This window comes from Siphateles boraxobius, unplaced genomic scaffold (genome assembly GCF_051911475.1).
Source record: "Siphateles boraxobius isolate OS27281-9 unplaced genomic scaffold, OSU_SipBor_1 25, whole genome shotgun sequence".
In the NCBI taxonomy this organism is placed as follows: Eukaryota; Metazoa; Chordata; class Actinopteri; order Cypriniformes; family Leuciscidae; genus Siphateles; species Siphateles boraxobius.
Window position 1 is genome coordinate 828,659 of NW_027508866.1, and position 16,627 is coordinate 845,285.

A 16,627-nucleotide genomic window follows, 5' to 3' on the forward strand; every position below is an offset into this window, starting at 1 on the left:
CCCGGCCCAACACTTCGAGCAATCCGCCATTTTAATTTCTCGCTGAGATTTTGTAGTCCAAGCTCAAGGATGCAGAAGTTACGAGAGGATAAGTCAAAATGTTCGGTTGTTGGATGTGGTAACCCACACGCTTCATTACACCGTCTCACAGCATCAGAACCTCTTCGAAGTGCCTTGTTGAGTTTTATTTTTCATGGAAATGTACCCACATCTGTGGGTAAAGTCATTTTTGTGTGAGCGAAGCACTTCAAGGATAACTACTTCAGCATAAAGAAGGATTTGCCGATAGACTTTGTCTGATTGAGGGGTCAATTCCTTGTATCTTTGGAGACGACGAACAGAGCACTTATGTAAGCTGTAAATAACGTTAATAGATAATCATATCTCTGCTATCAAACTACAAAAATGGCCGAACGGGGTGGAGTTGTAACGAGTGTCACCTCTGCAACCTGGAGAGGGGGCGGGGTATGAAGTGTCTCATTTGCATTTAAAGAGACCGCACCAAAACGAGTTGCTCTCAGACGCACATTAGAAAAGGGGCCTGTGGAGCTATAATAATGAGGAATTCAGACCCAAGCATTGCAGTTCCTCTTTATATAGACCACAAATGTATGATTTATATATAAAAAGGAACGATTTTAAAGCATGATATGTCCCCTTTAAATGCCCTTAATAAAACGTATTAAATGGTTCAAGTATGTTTTTTTTGTGCATATTTCCTATACTGCTTATTTCCTAAATATATTCCTATAATATATATATATATATATATATATATATATATATATATATATATATATATATATATATATATATTGGCCTTTGAACTGAACTTCCTAGTGCCTCAAAACAAGTGATCGGGCATATTCAAAAATCAGCATATGAACCTGGAATCTGCCAAATCGATTCCACCTTCTCTTCATTTCAAATCCTGGGATAGGATCAATTGTATGTGACAGAGTTGTAGTTTAAGAATTTCCATCAACTAACAAAATGTTAATGGGAAACATATAGTGAAATGGCAATATAATGTCCAGTAATCCTCATGGTTCCACAGCAGGCTTGGTCCCTCTAAAAGAGGAAACCAAAAAAAGTGGTCAAATATCATAATGTCGCTTCCGGACACACAAATAGCATACATTTAACAATATATTATCTAGACTACGATATATTGACAATGGACTTACATTAACTCTCTGGTGGAGGCAGACAGGAGTTTCTGCGCGAACGGCACATATTTTTCTGTTAAGAAAACCAAGTCACTCTTAGAAGCTCAAAGAAATCCCGTACTTCAACAGAACAATTTGACAATGAAACGCAGACTGTACCTTCTCATGCAGGCGGAAATGGACGACTGAATCCGACAGCCATGGGTGCTTCAATGCTTCTGTTGCTCCTATCCTCCAACTACACAAACACACAGAAAGAACAGCCATGGACATAAAAGAAAGGGTTTAGGTTCCAAACCATGAACTAATGCCATTATCGTATGAGACAGTGGCTCTAAACTAGCTGAATGCAATCCAAAATGGGTCACAGGTATTTTCTGACATGATCGGATGGAACAACGATGCATATAATAACGAACATATAATCATGCATAGTTAAGATGAGGTCACAAGTAGCGAAATTTCAGGGGGTTTGCATGAGGGCCAAAAAAACACAATCATCACTCAGATTTTGTTCATGTTCAAGTTGGTCATGTGAATTCGCCAAGCTGACCAACATAATAATATTCCCTAATGTGACTGCAATATTAGGATAGCAAAATAATGCAAAACCAGTTGAATGTCTCTTTAAAGGGGATATATGCAGAATTCAGAAACCCTTGTTATTAGTGACACCGGTGGCCATTAAGTGAACTGCAGCCAGCAACTTATTGCTCTTGTGCTCACGTAACGTACAAGAGACTGAACTTGATTCAAGGCCCCGATATACTCACGGCAAAGTTATTTTTCATTATTTGCTTATAAGTCAAAATAAGTTAAAAATACCAGTGATATAGCCTACTGTTAATGGATATCGAGACGCGGCCCACACTGCTGAGAGCGACGTTTAGATGAATATGTAAATAGGTGGTCCACTCTTTCCTCTCAATAAGAAAGTAATCACAACAAAAATGACAGTGGTGAGAAAACAGCAGTAAAGCAACCATCTGTTCATAGCGATGTGTATGTTTGGACCAGCTCTGCAATTCACCGGAATCATGTCGAGAGATGAGGTCATTAAAATGACACTCTTATGATAGCTTGATTATAAAGTATATCTGAGACTATAGACTATATAGATCTTGCTATGTGAGAAAATAGTTTAAATGAATTAATCCCGTTTCTTTGCATGGCACATTGACATTACAGTACAGAATACTGTACATCTTTTGGTGTTATCCGGAACATTGTATACGCATTAATTTCATATGTAATTGAACGGAAGAGAGTCTCTCAGGAGCGTATTCATCACATCCTTTGGATTTTGCCCGTGAAACAGCGTCCTTTACATTAATCAGTCTACAGGTTTTCATGGACAACCCAGAAAGTCGGGGGAAAGGTCTCGTTTTTTAAGCTTCGTTGCAAGCTGTTCACACATTGGCAATACAGCAATTAATACATGAACATTCTTACATATAGCCCCTTTAATACACATACGATTCTCCTGTATACCTTTTATCTACCACAAGGAGTTTGGAAATGAAATCCTTGGCTTCTGGCGAGACTTCTGAGAATTCATCCTCCTCAAAGTTCCACTGGCAGGCCAAAATGTTATTTAGTGTCTCATTCTCATTGTCTCCAAGGAAGGGTGACAAACCACTGAGCCTATAAAACATAATTTATACACTGAAAAAAATGGTGTAGGATTCTCTTTGATGCAATTTACATTTACACACAAAAAATACTGATAAATGGAAAATAACACATTGAATTAACCCTGAACTTTTGTAGTATTTTATTGTAAAACGTACTATTCTAAAATGTAAAAAAAAAAAAAAAAAAACTTTTTAAGTTAATCATTTAAAAATAAAATGGAGAAGTTTTGTTAAAGTGATCATTTTAATTGAGCTAGAACATTTTCAGAGTATACCTGACAGCTTATGCAACTTACAGCATGTACGTAATAACGCCCAGGCTCCACATGTCCGTGTTGAACGACACAAAATCATAGTTGACCACCTCAGGCGAGAGAAACTCTGGCGTGCCGAAATTCACTCGTAACTTTTCCCTGGGCTGATACCTGAAGACAATGAATGTTTCCCAATTTAAATGCACACTACATACTATCCATGATGTTGCACATATTTTTGTATCAAAGACAACAGTGCCGTGACCATACTTACTTCCTCGCAAGTCCAAAGTCGATGATCTTGACTTTATTAGTTACTCTGCTGACACAAAGAATGTTTTCTGGCTGCCAGCCAGAAGAAACAACATGGGTTATAAAGGTTACTGAGGTTATTTGTTTTAAAACTAAGAGGAATGTCGGCTGGTTCCCTCCTGCGAGGGCCATATTTTAAGATTGAAGTGTTTTTATTTTTGCATTGCATCTGTGGTTGCACCTTTAGGTCCAGATGGAGGATGTACATTTTGTGCATGTAGCGCAAGCCTTCGCAGATCTGCCTGATGAACATCACTGTGTCGAGCTCCGTCAACTTGTAGTTCTCATCAATGATTCTATCGAACAGTTCTCCTCCATCAACACTGGTAAAGAATCACCACAAAATTAGCTTTCCAGTCCTTGCTTTTTTAAACAACAGCCACTTTGGCTAGCGGTTTGCCAAAGTTACTAGCCAGTCAGCATTTTCACTGGCCATCGATTCCATGGGGAAAAACGCCCATATAGATATTTTTAATATTATCTCAACAGGTATATTAGGCTGCTTATGATTTACAGTTATTATTGTCATCACTTCAAAAAATCCTTCCAATTAAACAAATTTGAAAACATCCTATATTATAGAACAAGTTCCCTTTCAAGGGAACTCGAGCTGCGTCAAACGCTGTGGGAACGCCCCTGCGTTGTGCGTCATGAAGCACGTATGGAATCAGCCCAATGGAGAGATGGAACGTCATAGGCGGGTGACGTCATCGACCAGGAAACTATAAAGCACCCCATAAACACAAGCGCAACAGCTTTCTGTGCCTTCAGTCGTGCTATGTGTGAATCTGTCCCTGTGTGAATATTGTCTGTCTTTACATACTCTGCACCACACAAACAATTTATATATATATATATATATATTAAGAGAGATATGGCGAACGAACAGCAGTTTAGTAAGTGTGTCCCTCCCTGCTCGCGTTATTTTACGAGTGGGGATACACACGTTCTTTGTGTTTTGTTTGTTTGGGAGTGCAGCACGCCCAGTCAGCTCTCGAGGGAGCTGATTGTGAGCATTGCGAGCGTCTGCCATTAAGGACGCTCCGCTCCCGCCGGGCGCTCTTCGAGGAGAGCGGTTCGGTGCGCTCTCCCCGCGGTTCAGGTCCCGCTCTTGCCGAGGCAGAGCGACGACGCGTATCGTGGGGATCGCAGATGGATCTCTCAGCGGGGTTAGAGACGGGCTCTTCCTTATCTCTCCCTTCACCTGTGAGATCCAGTGCCTCAGTCCCGTGTTCGGAAGCACGCGCTGCGGTTTCTTCCGCTCGGGCTGAGGCACCAGTTATAAATGAGGGAGATGTGGAGGATTCACCACCTTACACTCCCGAAAGTGATGAGCTAGTGGAGGTATTAACAAGAGCTGTAGAAAAACTCAGCATTGTATGGCCAGTGACTAGACAGGAGTCTGTTTCTAAATCAAAATTAGATGAGAGATTTTTGCCGTCACGAGTGCAACCTCCACGCCGGTGCTTACCGTTTTTTCCCGATCTCCACACTGAGGTGTCGAAATCGTGGAAAAAAACGGTGTCATGTAGAGTGTTTAGTCCCCAGACTTCAACATATTCTAATATTGTGGGGGCAAAATCATATGGTTATTCGGCTATGCCTCGCGTGGAAGAGACGCTTGCGAGTTTTTTTCTCCCTCGAGGCTGCGTCATCTGTTAAGGCACCGGCATTACCCACCAAGCCTCTTAGGTTTTATTTCGGTTTAAAAGCGTATTCGGCGGCGGGTCAGGCTGCGTCATGTCTGCATACTATGTCTATTATGCAGGCATACCAGGCTGACCTGCTGAGGGACGTGAGTGAGAGTGAGGAGGTCAGTGCTGACGTGGTTCGCGAACTGCGTCAGGCTGCTGATTTATCCCTGCGCGCAACCAGAGAGTCGGCCAAGCTAGTGGGTCGATCTATGGCAGCTCTGGTGGCCGCAGAAAGACATCTGTGGTTAAATCAGACAAATATAAAAGAAAAGAAAAAGCTTTCCTTTTAGACACTCCTCTCTCCCCCCTGGGTTTATTTGGCGATGTTGTAAATTCTGTCATCAATAAATTCCAGGAGAAGGAAAAGCAAACAACAGCTTTTAAGAAATTTCTCCCTTTAAAAATTCATGTCCCTGGGGCTGCTGGGCGGGAGCAGCCCCGGCCGTCTGCGAGCTCATCATATAGGGCGCTGAAGCAGAGTGTCGCGTCTCGTGCTCCCCCTGCTGGACAGTGGGCTCAGCCGCGGCACTCTCAGCCGAAATCTCCCAGTAATAGAACTGATCTGAGGACAGTTATATTAGCTAAGAAAGCTTCGGCTAAGAAGAATTCCTGGCGTCACGGTGCGCAGGACACTGAGGGTGGTCCCCACCGAGGCGGAAAGGTGTTCACCTCTTTCTACGTTGCCCATTCTTCCTCTGTGCCCTCAGGGGCCCGTTCTGCCAACCCCGCCTTCATGCCGGGGCGCAGACGGTCCCAGCGAGCGATTTCCCGAGGGACGCTCGCTCCCTCTGAGGAGGGTTTCAGAGCGGTTAGACCAGTTGTTCCCTGCCGGTGTGCCGTTACAGGGTGCTGCGTTTGCTGCTCAAGTTACACCAGAGGCCAGTCTTGAGAGACTGGTACCATTAGTAGAATTTCTGGCAGAGTGGAAAAGCCTTCCAAAAATATCTCATTGGGTCCTGCAGACAATAGAAAGGGATTATGCTATCCAATTCAGGTGTCGTCCACCAAGATTCAGAGGGGTTCTGCCTACAGTGGTGGGCCCCGAGCAGGCTCTGGTTATGGAACAAGAGGTGAAAGCACTCCTTCAAAAGGAGGCGATAGAACGCGTTCCTCCTCCCAGTGTGGAGTCAGGCTATTACAGCCGATATTTCATCGTTCCAAAATAGGATGGGGGGTTGCGTCCATTTTTAGACCTGCGCCTATTGAATCGCTCGGTAGGGAAGCCAAAATTCAAAAGGCTCACTATCAAGCAGATCGTGCCACAAATCAGATCCGAGGACTGGTCTGTCACGATAGATCTAAGGGACGCGTACTTCCACATTTCCATCATTCCACAACACAGGAAGTTCCTGAGGTTCGCCTTCGGGGTGAGGTGTACCAGCACAGGGTTCTTCCGTTTGGCCTAGCTTTATCTCCCCGCACTTTCACGAAATGCATGGACGCAGCACTAGTGCCCCTGAGGCTTCAGGGTGTTTGTGTCCTCAATTACATCAACGATTGGTTGATTTTAGCTCAGACAGAGCAGATGGCGGTTCGACATTGAGATGTCGTTCTCGTTCATATCAGGAAGTTGGGGTTGAGGCTGAACGTAAAGAAAAGTGCATTATCTCCTCAGAAGACCACTTTTCTGGGTGTCGTTTGGGTTTCGGTTTCGATGCAGGCACGACTCGCTCCGACCCGCATCGTTTCGATTCTCTCAGCTGTAAAACAAGTAAAGCTAGGCCAGCTACTTACTGTAAAACAGTTTTAGAGACTGTCGGGTCTGATGGCAGCAGCGTCTGACGTTATACCTTGCGGCCTGTTGTACATGAGATTGCTACAGTGGTGGCACAGGACCAAGGGATTCTCCCCGAGGGGAAATCCGCTCCGCACGGTCAAAGTCACGCGGCGCTGCCTTCGTGCTCTGGTCATGTGGAAACAAACTTGGTTCCTATTCAAAGGGCCTGTGTTGGGGGCTCTTTGTCGTCGCCTAATGCTAACGACGGATGCTTCCCTCACAGGGTGGGGGGCGGTCACGAGTGGTCGTCCAGCCCAAGGGCTGTCGCAGGACCATCATCTACCACGGCTTATAAATTGTCTAGAGATGTTGGCGGTGTTCCAGGCTCTGAAACACTTCCTAGCAGACCTGAGAGGTCATCATGTGTTAGTTCAGTCAGACAACACGTCGGTGGTCTCTTATATAAATCATCAGGGGGGCCTGCGGTTTCGCCGGCTTTACAAGTTGGCCCGTCAGATCCTCCTGTGGTCCCAAGGGAGGTTACTATTTCTGAGAGCAATGTATCTTCCTGGGTATTTGAATGTGGTAGCAGACTCCCTGTCGAGACAGGGGCCGGGGGATTGGAGACTCCATCCCGAGGTGGTGGAGCTCCTTTGGTTGAGTTTCGGTCGCGCCGAGGTGGACCTATTCGCTTCCAAGGAGACCACGCATTGTCATCTGTGGTTTTCCATCAGCCATCCAGCCCCTCTGCGGTTGGACGCTATGGTGCAGCCGTGGCCGAGGTCACGCCTGTTCGCCTTTCCCCCGATTGCTCTGCTACCTGGAGTTCTGGAGAGGGTTCGCCGGGACGGGGTCAGCCTACTATTAGTAGCCCCGTTCTGGCCGGCCCGAGTATGGTTTGCGGACCTGATTTCTCTCCTGGGCGGCTCTCCCTTGGAGCTCCCGGTCAGGAGGGATCTACTCTCTCAGGTGGGCAGCATGATATTTCACGCCCGCCCAGTATTGTGGGCTTGGCCTCTGAGGGGGCCCAGCTCATGAACTCTGGTCTCTCAACCGAGGTTGTTGAGACCATTCTTCACTCCAGAGCTCCATCCACGAGGAAGCTTTATGCCTTTAAGTGGAAACTCTTCACTTCTTGGTGTGGAGAGCACCTGCAGGACCCAGTTAACTGCCCAGTGGGTGCAGTGGTGGAATTCCTGCAGGAGCGCTTCTCCACAGGGCTATCCCCCTGCACAGTAAAGGTGTATGTGGCGGCACTGGCTGCTTACCACGTCCCTTTCAGTGGAGTTTCTCTTTGGAGACATCCGCTTATAACTCGTTTCCTTCGTGGCACGCTGAGGCTGAGGCCAGCAGTTCGTACGAGGGTGCCGGCCTGGGATCTGGCCATCGTATTAGAAGGTCTTTCCCTAGCTCCTCTTGAACCTATCGAATAAGTTCCTGAGAAGTTTCTCACGTTTAAGACTATCTTTCTTCTTGCTATCTCCTCACTAAAGAGAATCGTAGATTTGCAGGCTCTGTCGGTTTCACCCTCGTGCCTGGAATTTTCGCCTGGCATGGTTAAGGCTTTTCTGCATCCTAAACCAGGTTACGTTCCAAAGGTCCCTACTAATGTTGTTAGACCTACAGTTCTGCAGGCCTTTTGTCCTCCTCCATTTCTGTCGTCTGACCAGGAGAAACCTAATTTACTCTGCCCTGTTAGGGCGTTAGACCCCTCTGTCCACAGAACTGCCCTGTGGAGGAAGTCAGAACAACTATTTGTGTGCTTTGGGCCACCCAAGAAGGGGTGTCCCGCGTCTAAACAGAGAATGAGCAAGTGGGTGGTCGAGGCTATCTCACTTGCCTATGAGTCGGCTGGTCAGCCTTCACCTTTGGCTGTACCAGCCCACTCTACCAGGAGTATGGCGGCTTCTAAAGCCTTACTGTCAGGAGTTTCCCTCAGTGACGTTTGTGATGCGGCTGGATGGTCTTCACCGCATACTTTCATTAAGTTCTACGACCTAGACTTAAGTTCTACCCCTGGGGCACAGGTGCTCTCGTCCTCTGTGCGCTAGTTCTCTCATGGCGGTCACTTGGTCTTATGGCGACGTGGGTATTAGCGTTCCCACAGCGTTTGACGCAGCTCGAGTTCCCTTGAAAGGGAACGTCTCGGTTACGTATGTAACCGTAGTTCCCTGAAAGGGAACGAGACGCTGCGTCATTCCACCATACTCCCAGCATTCCCGCTAGCGCTTCCTTCAGGCCTATCAGAAGCTGTTGCGCTTGTGTTTATGTGGTGCTTTATAGTTTCCTGGTCAATGATGTCACCCGCCTATGACGTTCCATCTCTCCATTGGGCTGATTTCCATACGTGCTTCATGATGCACAACGCAGGGGCGTTCCCACAGCATTTGACGCAGCGTCTCGTTCCCTATCAGGGAACTAGGGTTACATACGTAACCGAGACGTTTTATGTAAATTGTAATTTTTCCTTTTTTTTCGCCTTTTCTCTTTATCCCCACATCTTCGTGTCCAATGTTCTGTATTATTTCCTTTTGTACTGTATTATAATTATGGAATAAAAAAAGGGGGAAAAGTATATTAGGCTGCTGTCATTTTAAGACCTGACGCACGGATCCATTATACTGTTACGTCCCCTTGGGGTCTGCCTTAGGGTATCCTGCAGTGAGGAATGCCTTGTGCGTTACTGGTGTCTGAAGTGGAAATCTAAACATGACAATGAACTTGACATTGGCAGGCGGTGGCCCATCACTACACTACAGGTGAAGTGGTGTACAGGTGAGACTGGTGAGGCGAGAGTATAAAAGGGTACAGGTGAGACAGGTGAGACGAGAGTATAAAAGGGCACATGTGCAATATGTCATCCACTTCTTGTCTTCAGGAGACGTGTGCAGGAATGCCGGAAGCATGGCAAAGGGACGCAGCGTCTTGTTCCCAATTCTCAAGGAACCATGGTTACATGTGTAAACTTGGACGTTCCCTTTCGAGCCTTTCCACTTGATATCGCTATCCAGGCGGAGCTCTGAGGAGCGGAGGCCTCCTTGTAAGCTCTGACAGCTTACAAGGAGGCTCACAGAGCCTACTATCTGATATCGCTATCCTGGTGTTGGTCCTCTATAACACGACTCTCTATAGCGAGAGGAGGCCTGGCAACGCCTGTGAACGCTGGATGCTTGCAGAATATGTCTTTTTCCAAGATCTCTGCACCTCAGTGTGAAGATCTGGGAAAAAAGGAAGACTCGTACGAGCTGGTGGTTTATGCCCCGAGAAAAAAAGTCATCGAGGCGGCCGCGCGCTTCTTGCGTCTCCAATGGCCGATCTAACCTATCCGCGGTGCACGAACGTAACGTCCAACAACTGTCATATGTGGGGCAGGCGGGCTGAGAGCGTCGTCGGAAACATCGTCGTCCTCATAAATAATTATAATAATACATTTTATTTGTAACACACTTTATATTTAAGCAAAATCCCTAAGTGCTACAATATAAAAACAACCAACCAAAATTAAAATGGGGCTGCCGCCTGTCAATGTCAAGTTCATTGTCGTGTTTAGATTTCCACTTCAGACACCAGTCACGCCCAAGGCTTTCTACCTAGCGGCCCAAAGGGGACGCAACGCGAGTTCCCTTTTGGATGGGAACTCAATTTAGTACTGAGTGGCGGCTTTTTGTGATGCACATTGGGTGTGAGAACAAAATCTGCGGGAATGTGTAAAATTATGCACAATACAAGCAATCCCATGCTGAAATTCAAGTCCTGTAACTCCAACAATATTCCTCCGGAGCAAATGAAACGAGTGAATGAGGGGAGACAGGTTTGTGTTTCACTGGCTGTCAGAGAGATAAGAGAGCGAGAAAGAGCAGTTGGCATCGTGTATCTATTCTTCGGAAAATGAGTATTGGAAGCGTTTCAGGTATTTCAGTATCGATATGTATCATAAAATCATTATTTTTGACACTACACTACATTGCACTTAGTTTATTATTTCAGATGCTTTTTTAAAAGACTACAATTGAAAAATGCATATATTATACATAACATTCAACCAGCAAAAATGGCTAGTAGGAGTGACTGATGAAATCCGACCGCATTTGGCGAGTTGGTGGTTGTTAATGTCAAGCCCTGATTATGACAGTACATTGCATTAAATATTGATTAAAACTATAAATAACACAAATGAAAGAGGATGAAGGCGAAGCTTCAAGATAGTAGCATCTCTACTTTTAGTCAGTCATTCTACTACACTGGAAAGACTATATATGTCTAATAACCCACAGCTCATCAAAATCATATTACAGTCTAGAAAAGGTCTATAGTTGATAATATCTTTTCATTGACATGCTGCATTTACGCCAGTGAAAATCCCACCAAACCCGCTGCATTTTGTTTCAAATGCATGTAATAAGAACCAGCCATTAAAAATGCATAAATAAAAAGTACATACTATTCAAGTACAAGGATAATGTCGTTCCTGGACTCATAGGCCGCGTAAAGCTGGATCAGGTTGGCATGGTCGAGCTGGTTCATAACCTGAATCTCATTCTTCACCACATCCTATCAGATAAAGCACATTAAGCTATTATTTTACAACTGAGCTCTATGTAGAAACCTTTACATTTGAAAAAAATGCAGGTTGGTTCTTAGTACCTTTTCTTTTTGAATCTTAGCTTTGATTATCTTGGCAGCCAAAGTAAGTCCAGAGGAATTTTCCATGCATCTATGCACCTGACCAAATCGACCTCTGAAAGGAGATAAAAGCAGTAATCGATGACAATTAAGACAACTAGAAGAATCCAAATTTTGAGAATCACATTTATCCCCCCACTATAAAGAAACAGTGAAATTGACATTAGTTCTGAGAAAAGAGATCTTGCAGCATGTGAGCACAGATATAGACATCTGCAATGACATTCCCACATGTGTAAGTGTGGCTTAAGTGTCCAAATACTTTTTTGAGCCACTGTATATGCAAAACGACATTTTAAAAGACTTAGAGGTGCAGACCAGTAAAGACTTCAGGGACACTTTTGTAATTCAGAGGGTGTCATATTTTTCAGATACCATTCCATTAACAACAAGAAGAACATTCCCTTTGAAGAGATGGATTTACACCTAGTGATTAGTTTCCAGCTGGCGTGGAGGTACAATTTCACATACTCTGAAATCGCTATGTAAAAATAACTGGCTTGACTCTGAAGTTATGAATCGGGTGAGTGGAGACTGACTGCAATGTTACGCAATTAGCCATTGGGGGCATTAGCAGACTACACTGCCGGAATTGACACTGTCTCTAAAACATTCTGTTCTGAGAAATTATGAAAATACTTCTACAGACCCTCCGAGAACCTCCTGTCGGTTGATAGTGTAGAAGTTGTTAATCTGGTTGGGTTTGGCAGACACAACACGGTGTTTGAAGGGTGCTGGTGGAGGTGGGGTGCAATCTGCAGGATAGTAGAAGATGGAGAACAATGAATAGAAATGTCTGGAAAAGCATGGAGGTTAAACAGGTTGACATGCCGACCAGACACATATGTTATGTTTTTGAAAGTTGCTCCCCAACATGAGATGCTTAACTAGATTTCAAGACTTTCTCGGTCAAACAGCGATAACTGATAATTTGGCCATTATTTGCGATTAACAGAAATTTTGGGACCACTTTGTGACAGACTTAAATTGAATTATGTTTATTAAAAATGTTTGTTGTTGTTGTTGTATACAGTGAAAGATTTAGACATACTTAACTAAAATATTACACTGAGAAATGTTCAAATACTTGAAATTTGTTTAGTACACAGAAAAAAAAATCTTATACAAATTTCTGTAACACTTTATATTACAGTGTTCTTGTTACATATGTTACATGTAATTACCATAGTAATAACAGTAAATTATGCCTTGTTACATGCAATTAACCCTCAACCAAATCCTAATCCTAACCTAACCCTATAGTAAGTACATGTAGTTAATTAATATTTCACTGTACTTAAATATTTAATTAGACTGTAACAATGACACCTTAAAATAAAGTATAACACAAATTTCTTTAAAAAAAATTACTTTATTTGCTTTACTTATTTTTTGAGCGGTGAGTTGTAGTGGATAGTAGGAAAAAGATCAAGTGTGTATTATTTAGAGGTGAGCATAGATTATTTTTTTTTAATCTAGATTAATCTCACTGTAATCTTGGAATTAATCTAGATTAATCTACATTAAAATGGCTCATTTGAATTCAGCCGAAGGCATTCAGACTATGTGTGCTACCCAAAGAATGACTAAAAGTAAGTCTTTGAGAATACAGGTCCTTCTCAAAAAATTAGCATAATGTGATAAAGTTCATTATTTTCCATAATGTAATGATAAAAATTAAACTTTCATATATTTTAGATTCATTGCACACCAACTGAAATATTTCAGGTCTTTTATTGTTTTAATACTGATGATTTTGGCATACAGCTCATGAAAACCCAAAATTACTATCTCAAAAAATTAGCATATCATGAAAAGGGTCTCTAAACGAGCTATTAACCTAATCATCTGAATCAACTAATTAACTCTAAACACCTGCAAAAGATTCCTGAGGCTTTTAAAAACTCCCAGCCTGTTTCATTACTCAAAACCGCAATCATGGGTAAGACTGCTGACCTGACTGCTGTCCAGAAGGCCATCATTGACACCCTCAAGCAAGAGGGTAAGACACAGAAAGAAGCAACAGTTGTTAAGGACTATTATAAATCGTACAGTTTGCACCCGGCTTTAGAGCATCAAAACATGTTATGATCATGTGTTTATATTATCAACTCCATATTGTTAATGGAATATAATTTTTTTTTTTTTTTATGGTTTTAGTTCATGATAATGAACCCTGGTAATTGTTGTAGCAAACTGGTTATCAGGAAATGAATGGTGGATTATATGACTGTAAGATATATATTCCATTATTATTTTGTATTAATTATGCAATGAACCACTGAGAATCTTACCGATGAAGAAGTGATCGTCATCTTCATTCTCATCCTCATAGCTCTCCTTCTTTAATTTGCTGAAATCCAACTCGATTTCCACACCATCAGCTTTGAAAACACCATGGAGATCCTCTGGTTCCTGTGGCTCCTGTGACTCTTGCTCACCCTGGTCTTGACCCTCATCAACCCTGCTCTTCTTGTGGTCCTCCAAACCCACATCTTCTTCTGTTACGCGTCGTTTGCTGCTGGTCGTCACCTCATTCACCTGCTCAGGCTCACTGCTGAAACAAAAGAATCAGAAAAGAGGGGGAAGACATCTGGTCTCATTCACTATAGCCGTGCAGTTTGTGCCTGCATGAATGTTTTCACACAAAAATCAGGCTTAAACTTTTTCTCAATCAAAGACTCCTGGTAGTCTTAGAAACATGCTATGTGTTTACATATGTATATATTAACAGGTTATGTATTTTAGAAATAGTGATATAAACTGAATAAGTGACCAACACTTTCAGAGTAAGGTTGATCTGGGTTAGGTACTGCATACACATACAGTTCAGCCAATCACATGTAGTCTAGTCATACTATATAGTAAAGGTGTTTCTGAGAAAAGCACAATTAAAAAACCTTGCTGCAGGTAAAACCTCACTCCCCTGGCCCCAAGACGCGCACTAGCGACTAATGCTAAAGACTGCGGTCTAGCAACACTGTAAAAAAAACAAACAAGTAAATTTACAGGAAACGGTCTGTATTTTTTTTACAGAATTTTGCCGTTTGTCATTATACAGTGAATGCCTCTTATTGTACAGATATTTGCTGTAATTTAAAGGTCCACTATTAAAATTACAGGTAATTGCTTGTATTTTGATTTTACATCCATTTTTTAAAGGAAATTGTCTGTATTTTTACAGGGTTGTGTGTAATTTTACATAAAATATTAAGTAATATTTTACAATTTTTTTCTGTGAAATTAGAAAACAAAGAAAAGAAGGTATAACTGCAGAAATCAGCAGTCATTTAACATGTTGTTATTGAATATCATTAGGCATGTGGGGGTTAAAGTGTGGTTTAAGGTTAAATAATAGGTTAGTATTTGAATCATTTTAGTCTTTTAATTTTGTCTTGCAAATAGGTGCTCATTTTGATAATAATTTTTATGATTCTCCCATAATGTTATGTATATTTTATGTATTTTATGAATATTTTTCCAAATCTGCGTTGCTTCATATTGCGTGGCTTTGTGTGCCTGTGACTGTGTGTGTGTGTGTGTGTGTGTGTGTGTGTGTGTGTGTGTGTGTGTGTGTGTGTGTGTGTGTGTGTGTGTGTGTGTGTGTGTGTGTGTGTGTGTGTTTGCTCGCGTGCGCGGGATGACGCAGATTCAAATTGTCCGCCAATACTTTTCCGTTGCTTAGTCCCGCCCACAACGGTTAGCTGGTCAGATCTGTATCAAGGGCAAGCGGGAGATTTGAATTGAGTCTACGCTCGTGAAGTGGATTGTGATCACTGTGGTCCTAAGCTATCATCGTATTCGTCAGGAGCAGCCGTGAAAAGGAGCGAGTGTCAGTCAGTCAGTTCGGAAATAACGCGCTTTTTTAAGTGAGCCTGGTTCGTCACAGCGGACATCATGCCAACCGATCACCGGCTGAGATAAGAGTCTCAGACTACATGTGAACGATATTTTGTATTACAATTGTGTTAAGTTGACAGTTTCCAAGCTAACGTTAGCATTCTTAAATGTTCAGTCATAACTGGCGTTGAGAGCTGGAGGGCAAAACACTGCAGCATAGTGTTGTCACAAGCACCAGCGGCGCTACCATTGGGCCCGGGTGGGCCTGGGCCCACCCATTTTAGGTCCGGGCCCGTCCATTTTGACCCAGGCCTATAGTGAGTAGTGAGTGATTTTCATTCTAGCAGTTCATCCAATAAGCAGCCTGAGGAAAGCTTTGAGTGAAAGCTTCTCAACCAATCAGCGGCTTCTACCCCACGTGTGACTTAAGGGGGTCGCACACCGGACGAGAAGAGCAGTGCCGCGTCTTTAAAATTCGAACACTTTATTCTCTATGAGTGTACACACACCGGCGGCGCCATTTGTCTGCGGCGCCCAGCAATGGCTCAGGACCTTGTTCAAAATCCTGCCGCGCCACAGAGCGCCATTTGTTTTATATTAAATTTAAATGTAGGCTATTTGTCTCAAATCGTCTTTAATGTATATACTGACTTCACCCTGTGCTGCAATATACATTTAGTTTTATATTCATTTACAGAAATCAGCTGCTTGAATGAAAATTGCTGATGTTATTGGATTTTCAGCTGATATTCTCAATTCATTCAGTTAACGGACGCTCTGAGGTAAAGTGTTCAGACTGCAAAGTCAGCAACTTTAATTGTATATAATTGTAGCCTACAGTACAATCATAACATAGTACAGACATTATCTTAATTCCATAATGTCCTTAAACATAACAGTATTGCTGGCCATAAACTGAGAAAGTGCACGTCCAGTGTGCGATACCTCGAGTTGTCCTAGACGCGACGCCTTCTTGTCCAGTGTGCGACCCGCGAGTTAGGCTAACGTTACTGCACTGAGCTGAGGACAGCGACACAAGAGCCACACAGGTAGGCTACTGAGTCGCTGTCCTCAGTGCCGCAGAAAAGCGCTGAAACGGAGATGAAGGGGAACCCATTTTTCTTTTCTTTTTTTGCTTATTTTAACTGACCCATCCAGTTTTATTTTATTAAAATTATTGTTTCGATACCGATTACCAAGTCAAGAATTGCGATTTCGATACTTTTTCGATACTTTTCCTGAAAAGGAAAAGTATTTCTTACAAGGCGTTTCACAAATACACCTCCTGTGCTCATTAAATGCTGTAATAACCTTATAAATATAA

The 16,627-nt window shown here is 43.0% G+C and overlaps 1 protein-coding gene across 2 annotated transcripts in view; it reads right to left on the reverse strand.

The window, feature by feature from the left end:
- mylk4a (myosin light chain kinase family, member 4a) overlaps positions 1–16,627 on the reverse strand; it is a 61,979-nt gene that overhangs the window by 15,124 nt on the left and 30,228 nt on the right. The window contains exons 5-15 of one of the 2 annotated variants that reach the window (XM_077242058.1): positions 13,758–14,017; positions 12,113–12,218; positions 11,425–11,518; positions 11,222–11,331; positions 3,551–3,692; positions 3,332–3,402; positions 3,100–3,228; positions 2,661–2,813; positions 1,329–1,407; positions 1,188–1,242; positions 888–1,071 (exon numbers count right to left, since the gene is read on the reverse strand). In XM_077242058.1, coding sequence (XP_077098173.1) covers positions 1,189–1,242; positions 1,329–1,407; positions 2,661–2,813; positions 3,100–3,228; positions 3,332–3,402; positions 3,551–3,692; positions 11,222–11,331; positions 11,425–11,518; positions 12,113–12,218; positions 13,758–14,017 — 1,198 coding nt within the window. In that variant the 3' untranslated portion in view covers positions 888–1,071; position 1,188. Of the gene's footprint in view, positions 1–887; positions 1,072–1,187; positions 1,243–1,328; positions 1,408–2,660; positions 2,814–3,099; positions 3,229–3,331; positions 3,403–3,550; positions 3,693–11,221; positions 11,332–11,424; positions 11,519–12,112; positions 12,219–13,757; positions 14,021–16,627 lie in introns of both variants that reach the window. The other variant, XM_077242057.1, reaches the window with a different exon arrangement.